Source organism: Trachemys scripta, chromosome 1 (assembly GCF_013100865.1).
Source record: "Trachemys scripta elegans isolate TJP31775 chromosome 1, CAS_Tse_1.0, whole genome shotgun sequence".
Taxonomy (NCBI): domain Eukaryota; kingdom Metazoa; phylum Chordata; order Testudines; family Emydidae; genus Trachemys; species Trachemys scripta.
In genome coordinates this window covers 109,767,136-109,793,003 of record NC_048298.1, presented here as the reverse complement: position 1 = coordinate 109,793,003, position 25,868 = coordinate 109,767,136, and the positions used below count along the sequence as shown (strand labels likewise).

At 46.6% G+C, this 25,868-nt stretch overlaps 1 protein-coding gene across 4 annotated transcripts in view; it reads right to left on the bottom strand.

Moving 5' to 3' along the window:
• Positions 1-25,868, bottom strand: part of USP18 (ubiquitin specific peptidase 18) — a 33,953-nt gene that overhangs the window by 5,948 nt on the left and 2,137 nt on the right. For all 4 annotated transcript variants that reach the window (XM_034781656.1, XM_034781673.1, XM_034781665.1 and 1 more), the window contains 7 exons: positions 20,872-21,087; positions 19,227-19,323; positions 8,569-8,714; positions 5,692-5,771; positions 4,353-4,499; positions 1,839-1,934; positions 852-1,022 (listed from right to left, as the gene is read on the bottom strand). In XM_034781656.1, the coding sequence (XP_034637547.1) occupies positions 852-1,022; positions 1,839-1,934; positions 4,353-4,499; positions 5,692-5,771; positions 8,569-8,714; positions 19,227-19,323; positions 20,872-21,034 (900 nt within the window). In that variant the 5' untranslated portion in view covers positions 21,035-21,087. The remainder of the gene's footprint in view (positions 1-851; positions 1,023-1,838; positions 1,935-4,352; positions 4,500-5,691; positions 5,772-8,568; positions 8,715-19,226; positions 19,324-20,871; positions 21,088-25,868) is intronic.

Here is a 25,868-nt window from a genome sequence, read left to right as displayed (position 1 = left end):
TGGTTCCTCCACACAATCTGAAGAAACCGGTTGTGAGCAGGGAAGTTTCCTGGAGACTAGGTGGTGGGGAGAAAGGAAAAGTTCCTTTCCAAATCAAAGTATGGAACAGCAACAAAACCAATCTGCAGCCAGAACTGCAACCTCAAGGCCTTGTTGCTCCCTCATGACTTGAGGAATACAGGAAGTTTGACCAGCAGCTCCACATAGGCACATATCCACCAGCTATGCCCCTGTCCTGTTGAGATGAAACCCTCCTGCAGTGGCATAGATGGATCCCTGCTAAACACAGTTCCATGGCATGCACCAGTGTGTAGATTGCTGTGAGTGGATGCCCAAACCCTGGCCTCCCACACAGTGAAACACCAGCTCTGCTGCTCATTGAGGCTTCAATACTGATAAAGTTGGGGGGAAGGGATGCAGGCCAAGGCAGGATTTGTCTCTCAGACACCATTGTGATTAAATAAGACATAAGGGGAGTGTGCCTTGATCTTTTCTGTAGCAAGCTGAAAACAAGGCAGCACTGAGACAGCCATGCTACCTGGTCTCAGAAGAAGGAAGGTATAAGTTTTTGAGTCAGATCAGCATGGTAGATGGCCCTGGTAGCAACTGTCTTGGTTTGCTGGTTTAGCAAAGTCTAAGCACAAAAGTTGCGTAGTGCCTGAAAGGGTTAAAATCACAGGATGTAGAACACCATTAGGTACAGCTAAAGCCCAGGGCATGACTCTATTAGAAAGATAGAGAACATTGAGGGTAATGTCTGTCTGACCTGCGAGTCTCTTCTTGAGAGAACTGAGTGAATAGAAGAGAAGGAAATCTGCTTCCCCGAAGTGCAACGGATGAGAATGTCTCACCTTCTCTTTGGCATCTGGGTGACATTGCTCTTGTGTCAGGATCTGGTTGAAATCAAGGCTTTGTGGAAAAGGTAGAGAGTAGCTGATCTTCTGAGTCCAGGAAGATTTCTTGTAGTAGAAGCGCTTTAGGTGAAGGGTAAGGGTGTGTGGCAGACATGTTAGCCTCATGCCCTGCAAAGCAATAAACACTTGATCTGAAAACTAAAGAATCAAGAATGGATGAAGATGCTGAGATCAGTGTGAGTGCAATTAGGGTGGAGAATGGTTAGTGGTACAGTGAATTAATTCCCCCAACCTATCACTTTAGAAGATCACAGTTCAGCTTCAAGCATATATAAAAGACACTTGTTCACATTTTATTCCTAGAACTGGAATAGCATGAAGAGCTGTAGGTCAGAAATACAGGCATAGTTGTTTGGGGGATCCTGGAATGCAGGTGCTAAACATTTCTCTCTCTCTCTCTACATATATATATATATATACACACACACACCTCAGCCTTAAGGTGTCCATTTTGTGCACTTCACTTTCTGTCTACTATCCTTACCTGAAGCATGTACTATTCATGTATCTGCTCCCTCTGCCTCTTACACAAGGACACAGGAGGGAATGGAGGAGAGCACCTGTTAGAGGGATCACAGCAGGCACAGGCAGGCATGGGAGTTGCATGGTGCAGCATGGTGGGATGCTGGCAAGAATAGTGGGCTTTCCTACAAAATGCAGGATGGGTGAGAGATAAGCTAATAGGGAATGTCCCTATTGGGCAATGGCCTGCAAAGGAGACTTTGAGCAGTACTATCCTAACTTGGGTGAGTTATACTCACCCTGACAGATACTTGAGGGGTCTTTCTCTTTTATTTTGGCAACATTAATATAGCTTGTCTTGCCAATTAAGCCTCACTGCACTGCTATATGCCTAGAGTGACAGCACCCCCACCCCAATGGCAATTCCATGTCTAGGCAGAATTAGGGGAAACACTCACTTACTTGCAGACATGGTGTTTTCCTTTCACACTGTTCACAGAGACACATGTTGTTGTCAGTCAGCTGCTCAGGCTGGAAAAAGCAACGCAGGGAATCCTCCTAGAAACACAGAGAAGGATTCTATCAGCCAAATAGAACTCCTCTGAGAAGTTACATTTCTATTTCTGCTTCATTTCAAAGGCTGTAGTTTCAAGGCAAACCTTCAGAAGGTATTGTATTTCAAGGTGTCTAGCAAAGGAAAATAAATTGGTTTTGTTGCTACTTTATTGTGAATAAAGGAGACCCAAAAGGCATGTTGGTTGGTTTTAAAGGCTTTTTTCCTCCTTTGCTTCTTTTTCGCATTAAAAGTTTAATTTTTGCCTCTCCTGTTTCCCTCTGTCATATTGTTGTACTGTAGTTTAGGCTCCCTCTTAGGTTATAAGCTAACACAATTTTAAAGAGTTAAACTGTGTGTGCACTAGGTGTTAGGTGGTGTTTCAAGTCATGTTAGCCACATTAAGTTACCTTACTCCCTTTTTAAAAAACACAATGTCTCCTAGTCTACACAGGCCCAGACAGAGCTCCAGTTATGCTTTCTGTTTAGTTCAAACCCTAACAATCTTGGTTTCATTTTCTTTTCCAGCACAGGACGGAAGGGAGTAACTTAAGCAAAGCATTGTTTGTTCTTACAGATACCAACACATTGTTTAAGTAGGGTTACCATATTTTAATTTTTTAAAAAGAGGACACTCCATGGGGCCCCAGCCCCGCCCCAACTCCACCCCTTCCTCGCCTCCAGCCCCACCCCATCTCTGCTCCCTCCCCTGAACACTCCGCCCCCTGCTCCTCCCCCTCCCCTGCTTCCCACAAACATTTGATTCGCAGGAAGCCTGAAACAGGGAGGCAGCAGGTAAGCTGGGGCTGGGGCGGGGTGCGGCGCAGCCCGTCCGGCCCCCCTGGCCGAGTGGCTCCCTCCAGCGGCCGGCCAGCCCAGGCCAAGAGGCTCTGGCCCCAGCGTCTCCCGCCCGGCTCGGCTCGGGCCCTGGGGCGCCGGCCCCCGGCTGAGCGCCCATGCCCGCACCCCCGCCCCGGTTCCGGCCCCGGCTGAGCACCACGCCGGCCCCAGCCCTGGCCCCGCATCCCCGGCCCCAGCCCCTGCTGAGCACCGCCGGCCCCAGCGGCCCCAGCCGAGCACTGCCGGGCCCTCCCTCCCTGTTTTCCCGGACATGTCCAGCTTTTTGGGATTTCCCCCCGGATGGGGATTTGAGGCCCAAAAAGCCGGACATGTCCGGGAAAATCCAGACGTATAGTAACCCTAGTTTAAGGAGTGTTCTGTTAGAAAGGCTGTGGATCAAGCACAATGGAATGTGCAACCCTCCACCAAAAGCATGAAACTGCATTTGTGGACATTTTGGCCTACATTTTCAAAAATGATTAGTGGTTTTGGATGCCTTCATTTCTGTGGGCCCAGTTCGAGAAGCCTCAAAGGGGACTGATTTTTGGAAAGTGCTGAGCACTCATCCTCTGAAAATCAGGTGCCTTTAAGGTCTCTCAAGTTGGGTTCCCAGAAACTGAGGGGCACAAAATCACTAGTCTCTTTTGAAAATCTTGGCCTTCTAAATCTTCCCCTTCGCCCCAGGGCTTGATAATGATCCCATTTGAAGTCAGTGTCAAAATGCTCATAATCCCCACTTTACCTATCATCCAATGTTGGAGTCTTTAAAGAAGAAGTATGGGAACGCCCTTCTGGCATGCTGGAATGGCATTCTGGAGCATTCCAGCACAACTCAAGCCCTGCTACTACCCCTCCTAGCCCACAAGTGGCTATGCACACACACATGTATATTGTGATTCTGCTGGATCAGAACTCCTACCGAAATTCCTGTTTTAAGAAACAAATCTTTGGATTGATCTTAACTGGTGTCCCCTCTTTCTTTGGTCCGTGAGACAACAGTTGAAGAGATAAGGAGGACTGTTGATTCAGGAAAAAGGTGTTGACATGTAAATGTAATTTACAACCTCTTTAAGATCCCTTAAATGTACACTGCAGTGCAAAGGAGCCTTAGTATAAATGAGAATCAGGCCCTTTGAATCCAAATATCATTGAACAACATAGCATCTATCTATCTAAACATTTATACGACCCCCTCATCGCTGTAGTATCTGAGCATCACTAAACACAGTACTACAGTATTAATAGTACAAGGACTCTGTAGGCAATTGCAGTATTTCTGCATCTAAGCTCTGATAAGCACAGAGAGCTTTTAGAGGAGGTGTTTTACCCAGAGAGGGGAATCCTAGCCTGGACACCAGAATTTTCCCCTACGCTTTTCAGAAAGGAGCCTCAAGAGCTTAATTTTCCACCTGTAAATCCACCTGGGATAAACAGAGTTTTACATCACTTGAAAGGTCAGTATCCCTTGCACAGACACTGGCTACAGCCCCTAGGAGGAGAAGCACCGGAAGTGGATGCCTGTGCCTGAACAGAGTGGACTCTTTCTCCCCATTAAGTGCGGAGTTTTGGATGGCTGAACCTACCAGTGTCTTCAGTCGCTGAGAACAGGAATTAAACATTGGGAGTGGGAGGCTTAACATGTTGCTGTCCCTCCTTGTTTCAAAGGAGCACTTCTGACAAACCAGATACTCCTGCACCCAGATAGTGTACAGCGTGGTCAACCTGTCAGCCTGAAGAGTAGAAAAGAACAAGAAATGGATATGAACCACACAACTGATGCTTTTCCCTCTGCAGGTGTGACAGTGGCTGTATTGGATACTTAATGCAGTGTCACTTCTTTAGGACTTGAAACCAGATCTTTCATCTACCTAGTCAGAGAGTACCTCACAGCATCTAAATGAGGGCAATATAAATCAGTGGTTCTCAACCGGGGTACACAGAGGTCTTCCAGAGGGTACATCAACTCATCCAGATATTTGCCTAGTTTTACAACAGGCTACATAAAAAGCACTAGCCAAGTCAGTGGAAACTAACATTTCATACAGACAATGACTTGTTTACACTGCTCTATATACTATACACTGAAATGTAAGTACAATATTTATATTCCAATTGATTTATTTTATAATTATATGGTAAAAAGGCGAAAGTAAGTAATTTTTCAGTAATAGTGTGCTGGGACACTTTTGTATTTTATGTCTGATTTTGTAAGCAAGTAGTTTTTAAATGAGGTGAAACTTGGGGGTACACAAGACAAATCAGACTCCTGAAAGGGGTACGGTAGTCTGGAAAAGTTGAGAACCATTGATATAAACGCCAGGTGAGATTACATAGTCAGGCTACGGTAGCAATCGGGCCTTAACTGTGAGACACTTGTATGTATAGTTTTGTATTGAACCTGCATGAACAAACTGTGCTACTAATGTGGAGGAAAGTCAGCATTACTGTTTACTGTTAGCCTAGGAGCCTCCGATGGGAGGAACTACCATCCAGATAATATGTAAAACATTACTGAATATTAGCGGCAGCTGACAGACATTAATGCAAGGAGAGGGGGCTGTTTAAAGATAATACTGAACAATATTTATGTACATTTGAGGTAGGAAGAAACATGAGTTAACCAAACCCAATTTTGCAAAAGGAACGTGTTTTTTCCTATTAACAAACAGTCTCCCCCACAAAGGGAATTACCACCTTGGTGTGGTCTGAAAGATGTACGGATATATTTTAATTGAGACTTGAATTGCCAAAGCCCATGGCTGCAAGATTCCTTGTGGCTGGGAGGTGAGAGGCAGGATTGCTTGGTAGCAGGATGGAGGTGACTCGTGTAATCTCACAGAGAACCAAGGTTAGTGAACAGGGAAAGCTGTGGAATCTCTAGGGTGCAGGTGGCACGTTCCTTTTTTCAGTCAGAGCACTTACCAGCTGCCCGTCTGTGATCTGACTCTTAATTAGGTTCCAGAGGCTCAGGAAGAGTTGAGCAGCATCATACTGGACAAACACTGGACAAACAGAGACATTACAACCAACATTAGCATTGCAAACAGCACATTTCATTCCTTGGAGCCCCTCTCAGAGATCTGAGGTTTCCATCCACTTTCTTATCTGCAGTCCTCCCCGGTCTCAACCCCCCCATACCATGCCAAGCACCTGCCTGACCTATGTGAAAGGGTGGAGTTTCCCCAGGAGTCCAGTCAATGTCGCTTTTGAACAATCTCTGTGTCTCGTTACAGAATAATATGAGGCACCTCCTTCCAACCCAGGGGCTGAACACATTGCTACCACAGCACTCCTTGCCAGCTCAAGAAGTCAAGTACTATGCAGGAATCTTACACTTGGAGTTCTCACTGGTCCCAAATGGCACATTTACAAACCTAGATGCGTGGAAGATAGTTTTCTGCAGGGCTTGCTTAAAAGAGCCCCATTGAGAAAATGCCTGAGAATCGTACTTAAGGAAAAATCCTGTGCCTACCTCCATGGAGCAGAACCAGTGTAGCTCCACTGCTCAAGCTGGAGCGAGGGGGGCAAAATTTAGGAATCAGGCAGAGAGCGCACACATACTGCGCAGCACAGAGCCCTGTTCCACGGAGGCTACCTGTGCAGTAGGGGCAGCTGAAATTACCTTTGTGGAATGGCTCCACAGCCTGTGGCACAGTGTTTTTGCCTTCAATCTCCCTGCAAGTCTGCCCAATGCCCAGTGCAGATACTTAGGCTGTGTTCTTGCATAAGGATCTGCTCCTTAATTTGCATACCACTAAGTAAATTACAGTCATCCATGCCTCTAATATGGAGGTACAGCCCATAGAGTTTACAGGTCCCAGGATTTAGTAGTCCATCCCAATCCAGAGAGAGCATTGTAGGCTAGAGTCTATTGCCGGGGTGGGCAAACTATGGCCCGTGGGCCGTTTTAAGCCGGCCCGCAAGCCGCACCAGGTGCCTCAGTCCGGCTCCGGCCAGGGTGCTGGGTCAGGGGGCCGCACCAGGAGGCTCGGCCCTGCTCCGGTCAGGGTGCTGGGTCAGGGGGCCGCACCAGGAGGCTCAGCCCTGCTCCGGCCAGGGTGCTGGGTCAGGGGGCCGCACCAGGAGGCTCGGCCCCGCTCCAGTGCTCCAGCTGGGGCGCAGGATCTGGCCCGCACCACGTGGCTCCCGGAAGCCACGGCATGGCTCCGCTCCAGCTCCTACACGCTCCAATGGGAGGTGCAGGGGCAGTGCCTGCCCCAGCCCTGATCCCTCTCCAAACCTCTTGATCCCAGCCCGGAGCACCCTCCTACACCCCAAATTTCTCATCCCCAGCCCCACCACAGAGCTCACACCCCCAGCTGGAACCTGCACCCCTTCCCACACTCCTGCCCCAGCCCTGATCTCCGTCCCATCCTCTGAACCCTTTGGTTCCAGCCCAGAGCACCCTCCTACACCCCAAACTCTTCATTCCCAGCCCCACCCCAGAGCCTGCACACACACCCCCACACCCCAACCCTAATTTTGTGAGCATTCATGGCCCGCCATACAATTTCTATTCCCCAATGTGGCCCTCGGACCAAAAAGTTTGCCCACCCCGGTCTATTGTGTCTATGCACCATTCCTCCATATTAAAGACAAGAGAGAATGTGGGCCACATTGTAAAACTCTGAGATTTATTTGGCCATCTCTCTTTAATTGGAACAGAGAAGGCTAAATGTAGGCAACTCAATCTCAACGGGACAGATTTAGCTCTGATGTAAGTAGGCACACTCAACTGCTTCCCTCCTGCCTATACCATGTCTGAATTTGCTGGTATATCTCTACTGTAGCTCTCTTAACACTGTCTTGTTCTGCATTTTACATGATAAAGATTAGTCAATATATATGCAAAATTTTGCACATGTATGTGTGTGTTCACACCGACACACACAACACTAATCACTACTGATTGCATATGTACAATAATAGATCTGCTTTTGACACATGCTCAGCTGGAAGGTTGATCTGATCAGCTCTTCTCTCAGTATTTATGACAGAGCTAAAAAGTTGGATATGTCTTATAAGCTCAGGGATTTGAATGAGTCCAATCATCCACATTCCTGCTCTTCCTTCCAGCTGACACTTAGGCGATGTCTACACTTATAAGCTTACAGCAGCAGAACTGTACCAATATAGCTGTGCCGCTGTAAGAGCACTCATGTAGCCGCGTTATGCCGATGTGAGAAAGCTCTCCCATTGACATAATAAAACCAGCTCAACGAGTGGCTGCAGCCATGTTGGTGGGAGAGCGTCTCCCATCAGCATAGCGCTCGGCACACAGGCACTTATGCCGGCAAAAATTCTATCACTCAGGGGGTGGTTTTTTTCATACCCCTGAGAGACAAAGGTTTCGCCGATATACGTGCTAGTGTAGACATGGCCTTATTTTCTAATAAGAGAGAGAGAGTGCAGCTTCCCCTCTATGATCATGCCAATATAACAAGATATATCAAGCAGTAATCTGACTCGCTCTACTCCCAAAGCATTTCACACCTCTCTCTAGAACCAAAGTGCCTCCCTTCACCTACAGAAAAACATTCTGCTCCTATACAATATGTGCAGCCATCACATCCCCTGGCCAAAAGTGAGGTCGCTCTCCAGGGCGTCGGTCTCCTCTGATCTAGAAATAAGGCCCAGCTGCCCTTCCCCAGCGGGCAGGCTACTGCAGCCAGCATGGCTCCGTCCTACCACTTCTCCAATTCCTAGAACACACGAGGAAGTGAGTCAGAGGACACACTGAGCTTATTAGTGCTTGGTGACTTCCCCTGTTCAGACAGGGGCTGGCTGGTTACTGCTTACATTTCAGATTGTGCCAAGTGAGACAGCTGACAAGTTCCTGGGGATACACAGCTCTCCGTTTGCTACGCTGCATCTGTTCCAACAGCAAGAGCATTTGGTATGGGACACTCTTCTTTTGTTCTATAGGTACTGTCGGCACTCTGATCCTGTGAATAGAAAACGCAACAGGAGCAGTGAGCAAGCATCACAGGTATGAAGTACCAGGCATCATAACCAAAGGGGCAGAGTAAACAACCCAGACAGCAGTTGAAGAGGCAACCATTACATATATGCCTACAATAAAAGAGTAAAGAAAGAAGACTTGCCAGTAGGAGGCAGCTGCACTACCTCAACCAGTGGGGCAGATAGCATGTTTTAAAGAGAGAGGCCTTGATTCTAAGTTTCTTCATCCCTGCATTTGGGGCAGAATGGATGGGCCAGAAATGCCTTTAAGTCACCCTGGGAAACAAAGAATAGCTGTAGCACATGGGATCCAGACATATGTACCTCTTCCTGCCCTTTACCCACTCCCTTCTGCTCCAACACACCCAAAATCCTGCCCATGCTGTGTGCTACAAAAAGGGTTGGTATAAAGCCCTTATTTCAACTCTCCCCCAGCTGGAAAGGTGCCCTGCCCAGGAAGTTATTTTGCCAAGGCTGTGGAAAGGGGCCTTAACATGACTGAAAATCAGCCTCATATTAGGTGGTAGAAATAGCAAATTTCAACAGGTGCAGTTTCCTGCTCTTGGTTAGAAATAGGGTGCCGGGGAGGAGCAATGGGGTGAAGGAAATGGTAACCAAGGACAAACTAGGATTAAGGTGACACCAGGAAGGGAGGAGGCTGGCCAGAGCACATTTTAGAACCTAAGAAATGCAATGGAGTTTTGTGGTTGTATTTCAGCCCTGGAGACCCAGAGGCACATCCCGTGATATGTTTGGGCTCAATCCTGTGATGCACTGAGCACCCTTAGCGTCTCTTACTTCAAGGGGAATTGAGGGCACTCAGCATCTTGCAGACTGGGCCCAACACACAATGGTCCCTCTGTGGGCTTTTCTTCATTGCAGTGTTAGCTCAAGTTATCTACTCTCAAATTACTTACGCTGTGCAAAATGGCGCAAGGGTTTGAGGGGACCCCTGGAGGGTGTATTCCGTGTGTGGCACTCAGTTCTGTGGCAGCAGCAGCACCAGACTTACACCTTATGTACCCCTAGGCACAGCATCTTCAGTGCCCCTCACCCCCTTCCCCTCCGCCTACAGCTGATGTCATAACTATAAAGGGAAGGGTAACCGCTCTCCTGTGTACAGTACTATAAAATCCCTTCTGGCCAGAGACTCCAAAATCCTTTTACCTGTAAAGGGTTAAGAAGCTCAGGTAACCTGGCTGACACCTGACCAAAGGACCAATAAGGGGACAAGATACTTTCAAATCTTGGTGGGGGGGGAGAGGCTTTTGTTTGTGCTCTTTGTTTGGGAAGTTGTTCGCTCTTGGGACTGAGAGGGACCAGACATCAATCCAGGTTCGCCAAATCTTTCTGAACAAGTCTCTCATATTTCAAACTTTTAAGTAAACAGCCAGGCAAGGCGTGTCAGTTTATCTTTGTTTTCTCAACTTGTAAATATACCTTTTGCTAGAGTGTTTATCTCTGTTTGCTGTACTTTGAACCTAAGGCTAGAGGGGATTTCTCTGGGCTCTTTAAGTTTGATTACCCTGTAAAGTTATTTTCCCTCCTGATTTTACAGAGATGATTTTTACCTTTTTCTTTAATTAAAAGCCTTCTTTTTAAGAACCTGATTGATTTTTCCTTTTTTTAAGATCCAAGGGGGTTGGATCTTGATCCACCAGGAGTTGGTGGGAGAAAGGAGGGGGATGGTTAATTTCTCCTTGTTTTAAGATCCAAGGAGTTTGGATCTGTATTCACCAGGGAATTGGTGGAGAGTCTCTCAAGGCTACCCAGGGAAGGGAATTAGGTTTGGGAGTGGTGGCAGCAGACCAGATCTAAGCTGGTAGTTAAGCTTAGAAGTTTTCATGCAAGCCCCCACATTTGTACCCTAAAGTTCAAAGTGGGGAAGCAGCCTTGACATGGTGGCAGAGGTGGGATCATTTTAAACCAAAAGCCAGTAAGATTTTTTTTTCTCCTTTCTAGCTGCTTGGAAAGCAGAGCTGAAGGTAGATGCATATCTTATCTCTCCTTGCCTGAAGGCAGAGGTGTTAAGTTTTTTTTAACAAGGGTCTTTGTTAAGAGAAGGGTTCAATCAGTGAGCAAACAACTGGTAAAAGGAATTTACAAGCTGAATTGTTTTTTTTCTTTCTACCTCTCGGGGATAGCTAGTTAGAAAGTCTCTGTTACCTCAGCAGCAGCCTGAGCTGAGTGCATCCCAGTTTCAGTCAACTGCAGAGGGGGGTGGCCCAGCACAAGAAAACAGGAAAATGACTACCAAAGAAGTAGCTAACAAAATAGAACTGGCCAGACTAGAAGCAGAAGAAAATGAAAAAAAACATCAGAGACTGCTTCAATTAAAAAAACTCGAGCAAGAAGCTGAAGAGAAAGCCAAAGAGGAGGCCCATGAAAGAGAAGAGAAAGCCAAAGAGGAGGCCTACAAGAGAGCTATGGAGCTGAAAGAAAAAGAGATGGAGCAGAGAGAAAGAGAAGAGAAAGCCAAAGAGGAGGCCCACAAGAGAGCTATGGAGCTGAGAGAAAAAGAGATGAAGCATGACCTGGAATTAGCACAGGCTAGGCCGGTTATACCAGCCAATCCTAACAAACCCTCTCCAGGTACCCCTTCCCATCCCAGAAAATTCCCCACCTACAAGGCAGGCGATGATACTGAGGTCTTCTTAGAAAATTTTGAAAGGGCCTGCCTTGGATACAGCATCACTACAGACCAATACATGGTAGAGCTGAGGCCACAGCTCAGTGGACCCTTAGCAGAGGTGGCGGCTGAAATGCCTAAGAAACACATGAACAGTTATGAACTTTTTAAAAACAAGGCCAGAATCAGAATGGGGCTAACACCTGAGCTTGCCCGTCAGCGGTTCAGAGCCCTAAGGTGGAAACCCGATGTGTCATTTACCCGACATGCCTACCACATTGGGAAAAATTGGGATGCCTGGTATCAGGAGCAAATGTTAAATCTACGGAAGAGTTGCCCTTCCTAATGCAAATGGAGCAGTTTTTAGAGGGTGTTCCTGAGGAAATAGAAAGGTACATCCTAGATGGGAAGCCCAAAACTGTAACCGAGGCGGGGGAGATTGGAGCCAAATGGGTGGAGGTGGCAGAAAAGAAAAAAACTAGTAGCAGCTGGAGCGAATATCAGAAGGGGCAACCCGAAACCAAACCTTACCACCAGGGACAACCCAAGGCCCCATCCACATCCCAAGGGAAACCCCAGACGCCTTCTCACCCCACCACACTCCACTTCTCACTCCACCAACCGACATCGCCCCGGTGAGACCTTATCAGGGCGATGTTTTAAATGTAATGAACTGGGACATATAAAGGCTCACTGCCCCAAGAACCCCAACCGATTACAGTTCATTACACCACAATCACACTAAAGATCCCCAGACCCAGATGCCTCTCTCATACCCTCAGAGCGAAGAGAAACCTTGAGAGTGGGCGGAAAGAAGGTTATCGCTTGGAGCGACACTGGGGCACAAGTGTCAACTATCCACCAATCCCTAGTGGACCCCAAACTCATCAACCCGGAGGTTCCAGTGATAATTCAACCCTTCATGTCACAGTCTGTAACCTTGCCTACAGCCAAGTTGCCTGTCCAGTACAAGGGCTGGTCAGGAATGTGGACTTTTGCAATCTATGACAATTATCCCATCCCCATGCTGCTGGGGGAAGACTTGGCCAATCATGTGAAGCTAGCCAAGAGGGTGGGAATAGTCACCCGCAGCCAGGCTAAGCAAGCTTGCACCCCCATCCCTGTTCCTGAGCCGTCCACCAGGGCCCCGTCTGTGTTACCAGAGACCCAGACAAAGGTGGTGGAACCAGATCCCCTGCCAACAACTGCAACAGCCGTAGTGGATCCAATCCCAGAGACCCAGCCAAAGCCAGTCCCAGAACCGGAACTGGCAACGCAACCAGCAACAGAACCATTGCCAGCACTGAGTCCAGCACTTGCAAACCCGTCTACAACTCCAACGCCAGAGGGCACTAGTGAGCCTGAACTGGCAGAAGCAGCAGATAACACTACCCAAGAGGCTCAGCCAGAGCCTGAAATACCACATAGTGCACCAGCGGACAGCGATTCACAGTCAACGGAAACAGCCCCAGCACCTGCATCGCTTCCAGAGGGACCAAGCCCAAGTCCACAGTCCAAGGAGGAACTGATGTCTCCAGCATCAAGGGAACAGTTCCAGGCCGAGCAGGAAGCAAATGACAGCCTTCAGAAAGCTGGGCGGTGGCACGGAGCACACCCCCGCCTCTCAGCTCTTCTAACCGATCCCTGCTTGTTGCAGAACAAGGACTTTTATACAAGGAGACTCTTTCTGGTGGGCACCAGGAAGACTGGCATCCTCAAAGACAGTCGGTAGTTCCAACTAAGTATCGGGTAAAGCTCTTGAGCTTAGCCCATGATCATCCCAGTGGCCATTCTGGGGTGAACAGAACCAAGGACCGGTTGGGGAAGTCCTTCCACTGGGAGGGAATGGGCAAGGACGTTGCTAATTATGTCCGGTCTTGTGAGGTGTGCCAACGAGTGGGAAAGCCCCAAGACCAGGTTAAAGCCCCTCTCCAGCCACTACCCATAATTGAGGTCCCATTTCAGCGAGTAGCTGTGGATATTCTGGGTCCTTTCCCAAAGACCCCCAGAGGAAAGCAGTACAAACTGACTTTCATGGATTTTGCTACCCGATGGCTGGAAGCAGTACCCTTAAGCAACACCAGGGCTAAAAGTGTGTGCCAGGCATTAGCAGACATTTTTGCCAGAGTAGGTTGGCCCTTCGAAATCCCTACAGATTCGGGAACTAATTTCCTGGCAGGAACCATGAAAAACCTGTGGGAAGCTCATGGGGTGAATCACTTGGTTGCCACCCCTTACCACCATCAAACCAATGGCCTGGTGGAGAGGTTTAATGGAACTTTGGCGGCCATGATACGTAAATTCGTAAATGAACACTCCAATGATTGGGACCTAGTGTTGCAGCAGTTGCTTTTTGCCTATAGGGCTGTACCACATCCCAGTTTAGCGTTTTCACCATTTGAACTTGTGTATGGCCGCGAGGTTAAGGGGCCATTACAGTTGGTGAAGCAGCAATGGGAGGGGTTTTACGCCTTCTCCAGGAACTAACATTATAGACTTTGTAAGCAACCTACAAAGCACCCTTCAACACTCTTTAGCCCTTGCTAAAGAAAACCTAAAGGATGCTCAGGAAGAGCAAAAGGCCTGGTATGATAAACATTCCAGAGAACGGTCCTTCAAAGTAGGAGACCAAGTCATGGTCTTAAAGGCGCTCCAGGCCCATAAAATGGAAGCGTCGTGGGAAGGACCATTCACGGTCCAGGAGCGCCTAGGAACTGTTAACTATCTCATAGCCTCCCCCACCTCCAACATAAAGCCTAAGGTATACCATGTTAATTCTCTTAAGCCCTTTTATTCCAGAGAATTAAACGTTTGCCAGTTTACAGCCCAGGAAACAGATGACGCGGAGTGGCCTGAAGGTGTCTACTACGAAGGAAAAAAGGATGGTGGCGTAGAAGAGGTGAACCTCTCCACGACCCTTGGACGTCTGCAGCGACAGCAGATCAAGGAGCTGTGCACAAGCTTTGCACCAATTTTCTCAGCCACTCCAGGATGGACCAAACGGGCATACCACTCCATTGACACAGGTAATGCTCACCCGATTAGAACCCCACCCTACCGGGAGTCACCTCATGCCAAAACTGCTATACAAAAGGAGATCCAGGACATGCTACAGATGGGTATAATCCGCCCCTCTAATAGTGCATGGGCATCTCCAGTGGTTCTAGTTACCAAACCAGATGGGGAAATACACTTTTGCGTGGACTACCATAAGCTAAATGCTGTAACTCGTCCTGACAACTATCCAATGCCACGCACAGATGAACTATTGGAGAAATTGGGACATACCCAATTCATCTCTACTTTAGACTTAACTAAGGGGTACTGGCAAGTACCACTAGATGAACCCACCAAGGAAAGGTCAGCCTTCGTCACCCAGGCAGGGGTGTATGAATTTAATGTACTCCCTTTCGGGTTGCGAAATGCACCCGCCACCTTCCAAAGACTTGTAGATGGTTTCCTAGTGGAATTGGGAGAATCTGCAGTTGCCTACCTCGATGATGTGGCCATTTTTTCTGATTCATGGACAGAACACCTGGAGCACCTGGAAAAAGTCTTCGAGCGCATCCGGCAGGCAGGACTAACTGTTAAGGCTAAAAAGTGTCAAATAGGCCAAAACAGAGTGACTTACCTGGGGCACCAGGTGGGTCAAGGAACTATAAATCCCCTACAGGCCAAAGTGGATGCTATCCAAAAGTGGCCGGTTCCAAAGTCAAAGAAACAGGTCCAATCTTTCTTAGGCTTGGCCAGATATTATAGGCGATTTGTATCACACTACAGCCAAATCACCGCCCCGCTGACAGACCTAACCAGAAAGAAACAGCCAAATGCAGTTCGGTGGACTGATGAGTGTCAAAAGGCCTTTCACCAGCTTAAGGCGACACTCATGTCTGACCCTGTGCTAAGGGCCCCAGACTTTGACAAACTGTTCCTAGTAACCACAGATGCGTCCGAGCGGGGCGTGGGAGCAGTTTTAATGCAGGAAGGACCGGATCAAGAATTCCATCCTGTCGTGTTTCTCAGCAAGAAACTGTCTGAGAGGGAAAGCCACTGGTCAATCAGCGAAAAGGAATGCTACGCCATTGTGTACGCGCTGGAAAAGCTACGCCCATATGTTTGGGGACGGCGTTTCCAACTACAAACAGACCATGCTGCACTACGGTGGCTTCATACCACCAAGGGAAATAACAAAAAACTTCTTCAGTGGAGTTTAGCTCTCCAAGATTTTGATTTTGAAATACAACACATTTCAGGGGCTTCTAACAAAGTGGCTGATGCACTCTCCCGGGAAAGTTTCCCAGAATCAACTGGTTAAAAATTGTTCTTGGTATGTGGAACATATTGTTAGTTTTTATATAATCAGTAGTATGTCTAAAGGTGCATGTGTCTTATTAACTCTGTTTTCTCCTAGAGCTCCAGGAAGAAATCATAGCCAGTGTGGAACCGGCTGTCCAACACTATCTGTGATTTGGGGGGCGTGTCATAACTATAAAGGGAAGGGTAACCGCTCTCCTGTGTACAGTACTATAAAATCCCTTCTGGCCAGAGACTCCAAAATCCTTTTACCTGTAAAGGGTTAAGAAGCTCAGGTAACCTGGCTGATACCTGACCCAAAGGACCAATAAGGGGACAAGATACTTTTAAATCTTGGGTGGGGGGGAAGGCTTTTGTTTGTGCTCTTTGTTTGGGAAGTTGTTCGCTCTTGGGACTGAGAGGGACCAGACATCAATCCAGGTTCGCCAAATCTTTCTGAACAAGTCTCTCATATTTCAAACTTTAAGTAAACAGCCAGGCAAGGCGTGTTAGTTTATCTTTGTTTTCTCAACTTGTAAATGTACCTTTTGCTAGAGTGTTTATCTCTGTTTGCTGTACTTTGAACCTAAGGCTAGAGGGGATTTCTCTGGGCTCTTTAAATTTGATTACCCTGTAAAGTTATTTTCCCTCCTGATTTTACAGAGATGATTTTTACCTTTTTCTTTAATTAAAAGCCTTCTTTTTAAGAACCTGATTGATTTTTCCTTGTTTTTAAGATCCAAGGGGGTTGGATCTTGATCCACCAGGAGTTGGTGGGAAAAAGGAGGGGGATGGTTAATTTCTCCTTGTTTTAAGATCCAAGGGGTCTGGATCTGTACTCACCAGGGAATTGGTGGAGAGTCTCTCAAGGCTACCCAGGGAAGGGAATTAGGTTTGGGAGTGGTGGCAGCGGACCAGATCTAAGCTGGTAGTTAAGCTTAGAGGTTTTCATGCAGGCCCCCACATTTGTACCCTAAAGTTCAAAGTGGGGAAGCAGCCTTGACAGCTGACCTTTGTGTTTTCCGTAAAAAATGAAACCAAAAGAAATATAAACACAGCCTCTCTAGGAATGCACAGGACCCTTGGCCACGCGTGGAGCTCCCACCCTAAGCCGGGTGCAGCCCACCAACCCCAGGCGAGGCGCAAGGGGGGAACTGTAACTCTTCCCCCTGCAAGCGGTCTCCGGGTGCCTTCCATACCTCCCGCAGCCCAGCGCAGTAGCCGCGCTCCGGCTTTGCCTGTGCAAGTGAATGGGGCGCTAGCCACACCCTCCCTCCCCGGCACGGGGGCAGAGGCAGCGGGGCGGCCAAGATTGGGAAGGCGCTGGGACACTCCCAGCACCTTCAGCAGCCACCCGGCCCAGCCGTGGCTCACAGCACCCCCACGCGGGCTGACTCAGACACTCACCCTGCTCCAGCCCCACATGCTCAGCAGCCACCAACCCATGCCAGGAGCCCGCAGGGGAGCTGTATATATTAACTTTTTAACTTTTAACCCGCTTTTAACTTTTAGGCGCCCCTAGAACACCAGCGCCCCTAGGCACGTGTCTACTGTGCCTAACTGGAAATCCAGTCCTGGGCAGCAGGTGGGGAATGAGCAGGGGTTCAAAGTCAGCACAGATCCCTCTTCTTTTCTGAAAGCAGAGGGGAGCTCCCCTTCTTCTCCTTGGGCTGGTAAGCAGCTCCCTCCACATCCCCCATCCCCCCTTCAATTCCCCTTAGCCTGGGTAAGCAGTGCCCCCCTCCTCCCTAGCTGATGCAGTAAGAGCTCCCCCTCCCGGCTCGTTCTACTTTAACACCAGGGTGGGGGATGGGGCCAGCTGAAACATGGGTCTGTCCCTCCCCCACCATCTCTTTGCCTGGGGTCTGCCATAATGGCTCTGGAGCTGCCCTGTGGCTATGGGGGGAGGATTCCTTCCCTCCCCTCCACTGCTCATTTCCCCACTCCTCATACCAAGCCTAGCAAGCAGACATCAGTGACATCTCTATGCCAGTTCTAGTCTCTCTCCACATCTCTGCAGCACTGCAATCCTGTCTCTTTCCCCCTTGGCGTGTATGATGGGGAATACAAACCCCACACTGGAGAGCAAGGGGTTAAAGAACAGCTCTGGTGGCCCTGCCCAGCCACACCTGCAATGCCTGCACAAGCTGGAGGCAAGGCTTTAAAAGGGACAGTGGCGGAGCCTCAGAAGCAGGCAGTGGAAGGGAGAAAATGGCTGTTTGGAGGGGAAAATACTGTGCTGGAGCTCACTGCTTGGGACCTGACCCCACAGCCCTGTGCAAACCTGCAGAGAGAGGAGAGAAGAGGCTGGTGACTGAGTATACAGGTCAGAGCCTGGATTGGAGTGATTTACTCCTGCAAGCTAAAGGAGAGTTGGGTAGGAAGTGGTCTGGGGGTGGCTGCTTAGCACCCCAGGGTGTTGAATGTAGCTGCCTACCATTGGGCCCTGGACTAGAACCTGCTGGAGAGGGCAGGCCTGAGCTCCCCTACGCACTCTGAGAGGATGTTGCAACAACAGGAGCTTTTACTAGGGTGAGAAGCCAACTGGAAAACACCTTGCCTGTTCAAGGGCCCAGACCCCCAAATCTCTGTGTGAAAGGGGAGGACTAGAAACCTCTGGTTTCGGGGTGTTGAAGGACAGGACTGTGTCTTCAATGGGGAGATGACCTGCCACAGGCTGGTACTGTTGGTGGCTGTGAACTTTCTACAGCATGTCAGTGAGTGTATCATTCCTCTGGGAAATATGGAGGTAGTGGGGAATATACAGAGACTATCCACTTTAACGAAATAAACTGTAGTGAGCTGAACAAACTGGAAACAAATTGAAATAGCTGTCACTGTGGTCAACAGAAAGGTGCAGGGTCCAAATCTGCCCTGTCTCACCTGTTCTATGCAACCCCCTGAAGTCAATGCAGCACAATAAAGGGGCAAAACACATTCAAGCAAAGCAATGGGACACTACATGCTGTCTGTCCACCCAAACAAATATCTATCCCAGGCAGGCGTAAGGCTGTGCAATTTGGGCCTATAGCTGCGGAATGTTTATAGTTGTGAAGTGAATGATTTATATTGTGGCACAGGGATTATTTTCCATGGATATAACTAGAATAAAATGATGTGCTGTTATGGCTAGGGTGACCAGATGTCCTGATTTTATAGGGACAGTCCTGATTTTGTGGGCTTTTTCTTATATAAGCACCTATTATCCCCCACCCCCTGTCCTGATTTTTTACACTTGCTATCTGGTCACCCTAGTTATGGAAAAATATAATACTTAGATCAGTATACATATTATCTCAAATATCCCAGTCTGGGATTAAATTATATGAATGTGCAAATATGGCCTATTTTCAGTCTCTAATGAACCCCCGTGAATCAAAATTGCTGTGTTTTGCAGAGTCCTAGTCTTCCGCCTCAGGCATATTCAGGGCCCACTCTTGTTTGGGAAGCACCTGGCAACTCCTGATAAGCCATTCCTTTGGATGGACATTGCACTTGAAAACAGGTGAGGCAGTGAAGGTATCACGGGCAGTCTGAGCTCAGGGAATGGGCACTGCTCCTGTGCATCGCTTACCTTCGTAGTATCACGGTGAAGTGTGTGTTCATGAGGAACACCTGAAGCAGAGAATTCAGGCAGCAGCTCAGTCCCATATTGTACAGCCCAATGGCTCCTGTAGGGACAAGAGGAAGTGGGGCTTAAAACTCACATGGAGGCAAGGAGAGTAAGGGATGGTGAGAAGATGGCAAATTTCCCTTTGGCACTTTCAGCCTATTTAACATATAGGCCCAGCATCTTCACCAGGATGGCGGAAGGGTCAAATCTACTCTTACTAGGGTTGCCAATTTTGGTTGGGCATGTTCCTGGAGATTTCCTCACATGACATAATCTTTAAAGCTTAATCTTTCATTCCTGAAGACTCCAGGCCAATCCTAGAGGGTTGGCAACCCTATCTTACACCCCTTTAAAATCTTAGCATTGATTTGCCTCTGACAGCTGGAGAGAGTTGGGAGGGTGCCTCCAAAAATGAGCTCAAGCCACAAAATCTGGATCTAGGTTAGTCTGACTTCGAAACCCATTCCCCCAAATATGTGAGGGTTGTCTGGATGAGGGAGTTTATTCAGTCTTCTATGGAGCTAGGCCCTAATCACAAAATTCAGATCTGGCTTAGGGTCCGTATTTCAAAGCCCTGTCACACCAGTTCAAGGAAATAGATTCAGGGTTCCTGTTCAGGTCTGACAATCTATCTCCAATATTTTAACCAATTTGCCCAGTTTCAAGGAAAGAGACAAAGCTAAAGGAGAGGAGGTAAAGAAAAGTAATTTTCACTCAGAGGTGTACGAGAAACAAAAGCTTCTGTTTTCATGGGAAGTGGGGTAAAATGGGTAGAGGTGAGATGTGTTGTCCCTATCAAGGTAATCAGCTTACGTCAGAGGCAGACACTCACAGGATTTGTATTCACTGCAGTGTTACTTTGAGCTGTTGCCTGTAACTGGACTCCAATCCACACACACAAATCTCTAGCTTGAGTTGAGTGGCGCTTTAAATTTCAGCTAGCAGGCTCATCAGAGGGCATGGGTTAAAACTCAAGTGCTGCTGCTGCTGGCGCTATTATTGCAGCTGGGACTTGGCTACTCTGTTGCTAATCCAAACAGTCTGTACAGTCGGAATGTTGTTTATCACTGTGACCACACTCTCTAAAGCTAAGCTAACTTGAGAGGAGGTAACTGGAGTATAGAGAACTTGAGTTAACACTGCAGTGAAGAAAAGGCACAATGGAAAGGTGAATATAGTGGGTGAGAAAGGGTAACTGCATGGGATACAACAGTATCTGCATTTTAAAAAGTGAAGAAAGCTTTTGAGAGGCTAGTCCAGTGATCTACCTTGGCGATTAGGGTCCATGACCTAAAAGTGACCCTTCAGCAAACCCAGGAGCAACTTTGATGTAGTGTGGCGGAAGATGCAACCAACATCTAACCATCCTTAACTAGAAAGAAAATCTGCCCAGTTTAGGGTTTTAAAGGGAAGTAAACAGTTGGGATCCTCAAGTAGCCCTTTCCTAAAGCACAAAGCTTTCACTTGGTACGATTCCTCCATGTGTGAATTTTAGCAAAGGGAAAAAGAATAGGAGAAAGAGAGAGAATGAGGAGAGAGGGGAGCGAGAACAACATGGAGTGAACGAGACAGAAAAGGGGGGGGGGAGGAGAGTCAAAATAATTACCATTGTTTAAGTCTGCCACACCACCGAGAGCTCTTAGCTGTTTGTCACCTCTCTCCACAGCTTCCTCTCTGCCCTCTTCTCCATCTTCCGCCTTCTTCATGCTCTGATTTAGAGCGGGCTCTGACTTTCTGCTTTTTTCTGGGCAGCCAATTCCCTGGCCCATCAACAGCACAATGCAACACAAGGACTACAGTAATACAAAAGGACCTAGAGAGACTGGAAAGATGGGCAGAACATAGTAAAGTGAGATTCATCTTAGCATTTATTATACAAACGCAGAACAGTTTTCACAAAGAATGTTAGTAAAATAAACATGATTAACATCATTACATGTTGGCACTGCAGAAGTATATTTGCAGGGCAGTATGAGTGGAGATCACACTGCCACTGGACATCCTGTACCTGTTTTGTGGCTAAATTAAAGACCCTGGTCTGCAGGGCTGTCTGTTAGGCATCTTTCATCAACACTAAGTTTCTTTAGACACAAAGGAAAACCGAGAGAAATGTTCAGAATCCATGTAGTCTAGCTGGCTGGCTGGCCTTGTCTGGTATGCCACAGTAGTATCAGACTATTAGTTTATAGCCACACAGATGGAATTACAGTAATTTAGTTGCCAAAAATCTTTGAACTCCTCTTTATTTGCCTCAAATGTTTTTATATGATCAGGAAACCAGGCTAATCCTATCATTCTCAAACAATGAAAAAGCTGAAAAACATACTCTTGAGATCAAGAGTGAGGAAGCCTCAACTGTTGTACTGGCACCTAGTGTAATAAAAAATTAGTACAACTTCAACATTTTCTCTACAATAGAGTAGATACTCAATCCTGCAATTGCAGCACCACTTAGTGAGAGAACTGTGAACATTCCATTTCAGGAAGGCAGGGTGAATGAAGGCACAGACATCTGTGGAACAAAAAGTGTTGCAACAAAACAAATATTCTTTTAACAGGATGCTGGTGTGGTTGTTAAAAATAACGTTTTCTTTAATCCAGCACAAAAGGAAAACACAATACATCATTAGGTAAATTTTCAGAAGAGTTGCCTACCCCTTGCAGGCACAAATCTCAGTGGTGGCTCATTTAGTTATCTGATAGTTGTTTTTCCTGGCTTTGAAACTAATTTTTTTTAAATGCTACTAATCTCTGTTGTAGAACATGGGGTGGGGATTTTCAAAGGAGCCTTAGAAGTTAGGCACTTACCTGTCTCCTTCATGCTCCTTGGGAAATTCCAGCCTTAACAGCTTAGCAAAAGAACTATTACAACTCTCATGCAGGTCAAGGGGTGCTGAGAATGTCATTACCTCGAAGGGGCCTTTAGCATACACTGATGGGCTTTCAAAAAATCGCCACAATAAAGCTGCAAAGCAATGTGATGCCCTATACTGTTCATCCAGTAGCATATCTGTATAGCCAAACTCAAACATCCATCTCTGAACAGTCACAATGTAAAAAAATGTTACAACTTAATAGGAATGAGCAATTTAAAAAGCACCAATAGCAGAAATTGACTGCAGTATCCTGAGGAGGCAAGAACAGGTACAAATATAACCAGAGTATCCAGAGTAACCATCAGCTAGAACTACGTAACAATATCCAGGATACCATAGCCACAGGAGCCAGCTAGTACCAACCGCTGGAGCAAAATGATTCGTTGCATGGCTGGAGTCTGAGTGCTAGGCTGGGAGAATACCATCAATAGTGAGACTAAGATGCTAAAGGACAGATTTTCAAAGATATTTATACACTTAAGACCATTTGAAACCTAGCCCTAAGAGAAGCTTGAGCACTATGACGGACCTTAAACTCCCTCTCTCCTGTGAATGGGTAGGATTTAATCGTAGGGCTCATCTATACTAGGGAAACTTGCATCAGAATAGCAATACCATACTGATGCAAATTTCATTAGTATAGATGAGCTCTAACATTAAATCTTACCCATTCACAAGAAAGAGGGAGTTTAAGGTCCTTCATAGGGCTCTAGCTTCACTGTTAAATATGTTTAGGTGTCCAAATACCTTTTGAATATATCTATATTCAAATCTCTAGTAGAGATAGAACTTTAGCTGGGGTAGGCATAAGGACTGGACACAGCCCAAGATGGTGGCATGAGCTAGACATAGCCAGAGATGGAAGTCTTTAGGCCAGTTTCAGCTAAGAGGGGAGAACTTTAGGCCAATCACAATTCAGGGGGTAGAGCAGGTGACAGGGTTTCGGCCCCAAGCAGCCAAAACAAACAAACAAACAAAAAAAAGCCGCGATCGCGATCAGCAGCGGCAATTTGGCGGGAGGTCCTTCACTCCCAGGTGGAGTGAGGGATCGTCCGCCGAATTGCTGACGAATACCTGGACGTGCCACCCCTCTCCGGAGCGGCCGCCCCAAGCACCTGCTTGAGAAGCTGGTGCCTGGAGCCGGCCCTGGAAGGTAAAGAGGATTTTTAAATCTGTTATGACTCTGAAGTGGCCATAGCTGAAAGGGAGCACTTGAGAAAAGGGAGGAATACTGATTGTGTAAGCGGCAGACAATTGTGAGGATAAAATTGATAAGAAAAGCAAAGGGACCCTAGGAGAAATCTATAGCCAGCAGAGTTAAGGACAATAAAAAGGAGATTTTTTTAAAGTATATTAGGAGCAAAAACAATCCTGACAATAGTGTTAGTCCATTATTAGATGGAAATGGTAGAATTATCAATAATACATAAAATATTTCTGTTCTGTATTAGGGGAAAAAAACAAATGATAACATTATGGATGTTTCCATGCCACTAGTATCTCAGGAGGGTGATAAACAGAAACTACTAAAGTTAGATATTTTTAAATCAAAAGGTTCAGATGACTTGCATCCAAGAGTTTGTAAAGAACTGGGCTGAGGAGTTCACTGGATTGTTAATGTTGATTTTTTTATAAATATTTGTAAGGCCATCCAGCCATGGCTGGAGCAGAAGCAGGTACAGGCTAGAGCTGGAATAGTATGACTGAACTACCAAGCATCTGTGGGAGTATCCACAACAAGGTAGTGATGCTGAGCTGACTGAAGTGGCTCCTTTCATTCAGAGTCTATATATCTGCCTTGGGGGCCATCTGGTTAGATCTTTGCTAGTGGATTGGCTGGATACTTAGGACTCAGGCTCAGAACATCCAGGCTCAGGGATAACTTATCAGGCTCAAAACACTCCTCACAGTCTTGGAATACAAGGGAAATTCCAGAAGACTGGAAGAAAGGTAATATTGGGTGAATACTGGTGACTCATGTAATTATAGGCCTGTCACACTGATATCAATCCAGGAAAAGATAATGGAGCTGCTGATACAAAACTTGTTTAGTAAAGAATTAAAGGTCAGTAATATAATCAATGCCAATCAACATGCATATACAGGAAATAGATTCTGTCAAACTAACTTGGTATCTTTTTTTGATGAGATTACAAGTTTGGTTGATAAAGGCAAGAGTGTTGATATAATATACTTAGACTTCCGTAAGGAATTTTACCTGGTACTGAATGATATTTGATTTAAAAACTAGAAAGATATCAAACTAATATTTACACATTACATGGATTAAAAGCTGGCTAACTGATAAGCAGGGCCGGCTCTACTTTTTTTGCCGCCCCAAGCGGCGAAGCAAAGAAGAAAAAAAAAAAAAAAAAAAAAGCGGCCACAGCAGTGCCACCGAAGAAGAAAAAATGAAGAAGCTGCCGCCAAACTGCTGCCGAAGAAGAAAACAAGAAAAGGCTGCCGCCGAAGTTCCGCCGAAGAAGGGGGGAAAAAAAAAAGTTGGAGTGCTGCCCCTTCAGATTTGCCGCCCCAGGCACCTGCTTCCTTAGCTGGTGCCTAGAGCTGGCCCTGCTGATAAGCCTCAGTGTAACTGTAAACAGGGAATCATCATTGAGTGGGTGTGTGTCTAATGGCATCCCCAGGGGTTGGTTTTTGGCCTTATGCTATTTAACATTTTTTATTAATGACCTGAAAGAAAGAAAAAAAATAAAATCATCACTGATAAAGTTTGCAGATGACACACAAATTGGGAAAGTGATAAATAATGAAGGGGACATGTCACTGGAGAGATCTGGATTGATTTGTAAACTGGGCACAAGAAAACAATATGCATTTTAATATGGCTAATGTAAATGAATACATCTAGGAACAAAGAATGTAGGCCATATGCACACGATGGAGGACTCTATCCTGGGAAGCAGGGACTGAAAAAAATTGGGAGTCATCGTGGTTAATCAGCGGAATGTGAGCTCCTAGAACGATGCTGTGGCCAAAAGAGCTAATGCAGGGGTTCTCAAACTGGGGGTTGTGACCCCTCAGAGGGTCATGAGGTTATTACCTGGGGGGTCGCGATCTGTCAGCCTCCACCCTCAAACCACACTTTGCCTCCAGCATTTATAATAGTGTTAAATATAAAAAATGTATTTTTAATTTATAAGGGGGGGGTCGCACTTAGTCTTGCTGTGTCAAAAGGGTCACCAGTGCAAAAGTTTGAGAACCACTGAACTAATGCAATGCTTGGGTGCATAAACAAGGCAATCTCGAGTAGAGAGGTTATTTTACCTCTGTATTTGGCACTAGTGCAACCGCTATTGGAATACTATATTCAGTTCTGGTGACCACAGTTCAAGAAGGACATTCATAAATTGGAGAGGGTTCGGAGAAGAGCCACAAGAATGATTAAAGGATTAGAAAACATGTTTTATAGTGATAGATACAAGGAGCTGAATCTATTTACTTAACAAAGAGATGGTTAAGGGATGACTTGATTATAGCCTACATGGGGAAAAAATAATGGGCTCTGCAATCCATCTGAGATTAGCAGAACACGATCCAATGGCTAGAAATTGAACCTAGGCAAATTCATGCTGGAAATAAAGCATACACTTTTAATAGTGAGAGTAATTAACCACTGTAACGATTTACCAAGGGTTGTAGTGGATTCTTCATCAGTGACAATTTTTAAATCAAGAGTGGATGTTTTTCTAGGAGATATCCTCTAGGA